This window comes from Trachymyrmex cornetzi, unplaced genomic scaffold, assembly GCF_001594075.2.
Source record: "Trachymyrmex cornetzi isolate Tcor2-1 unplaced genomic scaffold, Tcor1.1 scaffold138, whole genome shotgun sequence".
NCBI lineage: Eukaryota > Metazoa > Arthropoda > Insecta > Hymenoptera > Formicidae > Trachymyrmex > Trachymyrmex cornetzi.
In genome coordinates this window covers 186,023-192,579 of record NW_017295960.1, presented here as the reverse complement: position 1 = coordinate 192,579, position 6,557 = coordinate 186,023, and the positions used below count along the sequence as shown (strand labels likewise).

The window sequence follows — 6,557 nt, the reverse complement described above, 5'->3', positions numbered from 1 at the left end:
CTCCTCCTCCTCCTCCTCTTCCTCGTCCACCGCCTCCGTCGTCGTGCTCTCGCTAGGTGGAAGGTAGTGTCAACTACATCCCACGTTTGCTCCTCTCGGTGGAGACATTGAGTCTGCGAGAAAAGACAAAGCAAATATCCCGAAAATTATATCAGAAATTATTAGCATAGCAATATTAATGAGATCATATCAGTAATCGGAATCAATATTTGCTTTCTCATAGATATTCGATACATTATGGTTCTTCTCCGATATATATGTATTTATATTTCATTCGTTTGCTGCTAAGCAAACGTCAAATGTCAATAACCGTGAGAGACATGCAGAAACGTTTCCTCATGAATGCTTCTGTGCGATGACAAAAGGGAATTTAAAGTATAAACTAATACGTGACTTTTATTAAAATCTTTATAACCGAGATTAACTTCCCTGCTGCAGCCGAGATACGGCTATTCATTCGACACAAGTATAAGTATCTGGTTTCGCGCGACAGACGACTTGCCTTAATCCCCGTCATCGCGCTTTAGAGACACTCTAGTGGCGTATTAAAAAAAAAAAAAGAGGGAAAAACGAGACGGAGGAAGAAGAGAGAGAAAGTTCTTTTGTCGTACTTCGGTACGGCATGAGACTAGTGTCAAGCGTACCGCGAAAAGCGCAACCAATGCTGCGGGGCTTCCACTCTGTTTCCCTGAATTCGCGCGAAAGACTTTGCACTTTTTCTCTCCTCTCTCCTGACCGCCACTTCATCTTTAAGGGGATCCTAAAATCGTCTGTTTTACCAATTCAGGACTTACACATATACGATTTACGTGTCACTAACACATCACACTAAGGTAAACGTCCCAGTGACCGGACATGTACCTATTTAAGGAAGTTGTAAGGCAAATGCAATATGTTAAGAACTATTTAAAAAAATTACAGACTATTTTAAATTTCATTTAATAATAATACAAAAAAAATAGAAACAATTGACCATCTGGATCAAAAGTTATTTAAATAAGTAGTAATATTTTTTAAATTTGTACTCTAATATAAATATATGCAAATGTATTATAAAATAATGATAAAAATCTCAATTTTTTTATATAAATACTCTAGGAATTCAACAATATTTTTGTAAAGTTATCTTGAGATGCAGACATTAATTGTTCAGTAAATAAATAAAATTTGTTATTTGTTAAAAACTAATGGTGAATCTCAATGAAACTTTGCATAAGTCATGTTTAGTATTTAATATGTTTATACAAAAACATTTAGATTTTTCTTATTATTTTAACAATTTTTGTTTATAACAATAAAACTAATAACAAATAAAATAAATAACCTATAAAAATGTGTTGCTCAATAAAACCAGAATGTTATGAACACAACTTTCAAATGTATGTAGTTTATTTAAAGCGAAAATATTAATATATGTGTTTTATGCCCTTACAACCTCCTTAACAGTGTATGTCCGGATAATTTTTTTTTTACACAAAATTTATTATTATTAATCTCAAACGTTTCTTTTATTACAATATTATTATAATATTGTGTTTAAAGATTACAATTAAATTATAATATTATATGTATTTAATTTTGCGTAAAATACACTGTTACATTTACAGTGTCGAATTTAACTAATTTTAACTTGTCACTGCTTTACTCAATATATTGTTATTTTATACTGTAGTAATGAATAGATTTGACACTGTATAGTGTTAAATTTATTGAGCAGGAGCAGTGGCGATTTAAATTAGTCGAATTTGACACTATAGATTTAACAGTGTAGATACATTTCCGGTCACTGGGACGTTTACCATATTACATCGATATTGCACACGCACATATGTGCAAATTTTCCAACTAATTAATCTTCCATATTAGTCTAAGTCTAGATATCGTTAACAGATTGGACACTGTTTAGACCACTTCTGATTGGTCTGCCATATTTTTCAAGACTTGCTTAAGAGATGCATGGATATCTCATTCGATTTTAAGAGTCCTGAAAAATATGATGGACCAAACGTATGATGTCCAATCTCTTACTTGAGAATCTCTATCTAAGTCTAATTCTAAGAACACAACATTGTTTGATCAATCCTAGTCCAAACCAAGATTGTTTTATACGTATAAAGTATAAAACTTTTATTTAAAACAAATATTGTTACGAGTTGACGCCAGAAATCGATAAAAAACTGTAATTTTCCAACTCTTTTTCGGGATAAAGTCGACTGATTTGGACTACGTTACCGTTTACTCAATTATGTATGGGTATATGGAAAGAATTTTTTAATCTTTATATAAAGGCAGTGTTAGAAAAATACTTATTTGAAAAATAATGGATAAAACAGACGACTTGAAGATCTTAATGAGTTACTTATTCATCATTCGCGAGCAAACCGGACACGTTCGAAATACATCTCAAACTTATCAAGCGTTTGCACTTCCGTTTTCGGAGTACAAACTATAACGCGTTTACTCTGCGATTTCCGCGTGTCAGCTGTTATACGCCACTTACCGAACTCGAAAGCGAGAGAATGGATTATCGATGATCAGACAGATCCTTTTTTTTTTTTCGCTAACGCGCAGTAATCTCCTGAATCTTAATTCCGACATGGTAGAAAATATGAAAAAGACACGATAGAAAATATGAAAAAAATCTCTCGCGCGTCTGTTACACGAATAAAAATTCCATTAACGAAACTTTCCGATCCGACGTTGCATTTCTCCGTCGACGAGAGATTTACTTGTTTCATGAAAAAAAATTCAAAAAGACAAAATTAACTTACGCCACGTCTTCGGGTATATGTACTGCGAGAGTTTGCGAGAGGTTCGCTGTAATAAGCGCGTTTTAATACGGAAGGTAACACCGTCGGAGCAGCTTGCGCAGAAAATGTCGGGCCGAAGTTTCGAACCTGCTATCGTCCGGAATCACAATTCGATCGCATCTCTCTCGTGCGCTCGTCCTGTCGTCGATAACACGAGGATGCCTACTCGCGGGGATGCGGCGGCGCGGCGGTCCAATTACGGACGTATTTCACTTGCCGACTTGTCTGCTTAAACGCGCGCCGCTTCGCCGTGGCGGTCTTAATATACTCGCAGGGAATTTTGCGTGTCACGAATTAGATCCGCCTGTGCAACGGCGCATCCGAAAGAGCCGTGCCAAGACAATTAATTCGCACAATTAACCGACATTTGTATAAATAGACGAAATAGAGACGGCAAATAAAAAATGCGTTTATGCCTTAATAAATCATTTTCTCTCATAGCGTTCCGACGATCAAAGGGTTCTTATATCGAATCGTACGGAAAAAAAAAAAAAAAAAAACGGTTCAAAGACTTAAAATATATTCTCGATTCGATTAATTCTGCTTCACTTTCAAGAATATTGGAACATCGCTAGTTTTACGTATCGGAAAGGCAAAGCCTGTTAAGGCGAATTAACCTCCGGAGATGAGAATCAGTAAGCAAAGTTTAGCCTTTCAATTTCAGGTGGATTTTGCTGTAATAAATTGGTTTTGTGTGGAGTTAAAGTTTAACTACCAATTAAAAGAGGTTCAAAAATTCTTCAGAATCTCCGCCTCCTGATTCTCCGCCGAGGAGACCCGGGGCTCTCCCGATCGAAGGATCTCTTCGTTAAGTATTTCGCCAGTCTTGTCTTTACCGCGTGGGAAACGCCGGGGGTAGAGGACATACTCGAAGGAAGTAACGTACTCGATAACTGCCATAATTGCGACAGATTCCTCATCGAATGCGGCCAGTTCGATATCCCTGGCGAGGCGGTCGAACTGCTGCTGCGGCAAGGGCGTGGAAGGATGCATGTTGCGCCAGGTGTGCAACGCGATTACCTCCCTGTTAAGTGCGCATGGCATGCTCGACGCCTGTAATTATAGAAATGCCAGCGATATTTAAACCTTTTTGCAACAATATCGTGCAGGAATATACTTTGGGTCCATCGCGAATACTGGACGGCGGATAGAATTTAACGTTAAGGATCGACTTCTTGAGAAGAGGGACATTTTTTTCTTTTAATTCAATATTAACTATCGTAATTAAATTCTAATTTGACAAACTTTTTTATAATTATTAATAAAATACATGAACAATATTTTGTTATTATACTTGTAAATAACTAATAATATTGTACTTAATTTATGTATCATGTGAGATTATAACGAAAGTTACGTCAAGTTACGAGATCACATTTTATTTTTTAAATTGTACCTTTCTACTGAATGTATTTTATGTTAATATTTGGATTTTTAAATAGAAAATCATAAGATTCTTCGCGTGTTAAAAATTATATTTCACACCCTTATTATTTTCATATTGAAAAGAAGGACAATTCATAATCATGTCCAACTGGGGACAAAATTTCGGACAAAATAGAACTGTCCCTCCTAATTTGAGGTGACCGGTCACCTTAACAGCCTATCTCTCTGAGAATCGAATAATTGGAGCATTTGAAATTCCAGACAATCGTCTGGAAAATATTTAAAAGGACTCTTTACGTTATCACCTATATTTCGTAACTGTCTGGTACAATATTACAATCGTGCGACATATAAATAAGTTCTCGTCTGTCCCGAAGTTTAAATAATACACGCCTTCTCCTTTTAATCTTCAGATTCATCCAGTGTTCGCGCGAAACCCAAAATTAGTTTCTCTTTACACGCGAACGGAGAACTGTCGAGAAATCAACGATATTACTTGGCTGAATCAATGGCGTTTTATGCCGGTCGACATTTACCGTGGGGAAACAAAAGCGCACGTACTTCGCCGTTTGTTATTCGTTGGTATTAACGTTTCCGCGGACAGTGTTTCTCGCGCGACGAGTAGGCGCGAACTTCAGTATCGAGCTTCTCGTAACGTTTGCGAAGGTCGAACGGCGTTCGCGTCCGCCTCGAGATAATCGGAAGCGAGTGACGGGACGTCGTTCGAAAATCGATGCGGGCTTGTAATTTTTACCTTACGTCGTCTAACGACGGCATTGAATTGTTCATCCCTCTAGGTAGCCTCATTTCATTATACGCGGAACGTATAAAATAGCTCGGCGAATCAAATTTCTTAATAATGATATCTTTAACATTTAATGTTACATTTCTTTCCATTTTATCGGCAAATCTCTTTTATATCGTTCGTACGACATAATCAAATAAGACTCGGTTACACAAATGTAAGATTAATTTTAATCCGAGATTAATTTAATCTCAGTTTAATTTACTATCTATCTTCTTTTAATTCTTCTCTCGAAATTCTTTCGAGCAAAATCTCATTTTAAAGAGAGAAAATACTGTCGTCGCTCTTGAACAATAGTGGCAGTATTTTCACTCTTTCCAAGTGAGATTTCACTTTTTTGAAGTGAGAGTCTTACCAAAAAATTTAGAGAGTTGGAAATGGAAGAAGACAAATAGATAAAGATAAATAAGTTAACGAGATCAAAGTTGATCTTATGGAACTAGGTCTAAGTACGTGAATTACAGTATTTTGAAAAGCCTACACTGAAAGAAAAAATTGGTCGCTGCAGCCAATTTTTGGATTTTTGGAAATTAGATGGTAAAAATATAGCATAGCATTTTTAATTGGCTGCAGCAGCCAATTTTTGGTTGCGTTAGTCTCTATCTACAATATCAGTATAGGATTTCGATAACCAAAAATTGACTGCTGCAATTAAAAATGCTATGCCATCTAATTTGCTGCAGCAGCCAATCTTCTTTTTTTTTTTCAGTGCAAAGGTGTTCTTAAATGTACTGTTAATGTTGCATGTACAATACACAAAAATTACACGCTGCAGGATGTTTAGTTTGACTACTAAAGCGCAACAGAGCGTTAAAGGTGGTCCCGGGACGAAGGCGTTTAAATCGCAGTGGATGGTTGCCAAGAGGTCGGCATTACAGCGTTATCGCTACTTTACGCACTATGAACTCCGCGGTTTCTTTTTTCTTTACGAGAAATCTAGCCGCGTCATCTTAACCCGATTTCTTCACTGTAAAAAGAAGGATCGTATAACCTGGTTACGAATCATACAGAATAACGCAAGGAGAATTTCATGATTTTCAGAAATACCGACATAGCTTGCTGGGCACGTATTATGAGATTATGCAGAATGGATTTCGATCGGAATTGTTCAATTATTCTCTGAGGTAAACATTTTTGGTATTTGTGATTATAATTATGTTACCATATTATTACTGCGAAAATGTTAATAATGGCCATACATGAACATTTCTATCAATAAACCCAGCAAACATAAAGTTACCTGTAACGTACCCATTAATTGTAATTTCCCATTGAACAATATAACCCTAATATAACAATGTATGTCATATTACAGTTATATTGTTGAGTAGGGAAATTACAACTAACGGATACGTTACACGTAACTTTGCGTTTGCTGGGAATATATACAGGGTAAACTAGGGTATTATGGCCACAAGCCATCATTTTCTCCAACAATTGATAAATAGTGCATTCTTAAAGATAATCAATATTTACAGTAGTTCATATGAGTACACTGTGTTCAAAATAACAATATTATAAATATTATCAAATATTTTTTCTTCCGACTATCTGCA

The 6,557-nt window shown here is 36.0% G+C and overlaps 1 protein-coding gene across 1 annotated transcript in view; it reads right to left on the bottom strand.

The window, feature by feature from the left end:
- mAChR-A (muscarinic Acetylcholine Receptor, A-type) overlaps positions 1-6,557 on the bottom strand; it is a 34,443-nt gene that overhangs the window by 9,506 nt on the left and 18,380 nt on the right. The window contains exons 10-11 of the mRNA XM_018522652.1: positions 3,647-3,863; positions 2,029-2,054 (exon numbers count right to left, since the gene is read on the bottom strand). Coding sequence (XP_018378154.1) covers positions 2,029-2,054; positions 3,647-3,863 — 243 coding nt within the window. The remainder of the gene's footprint in view (positions 1-2,028; positions 2,055-3,646; positions 3,864-6,557) is intronic.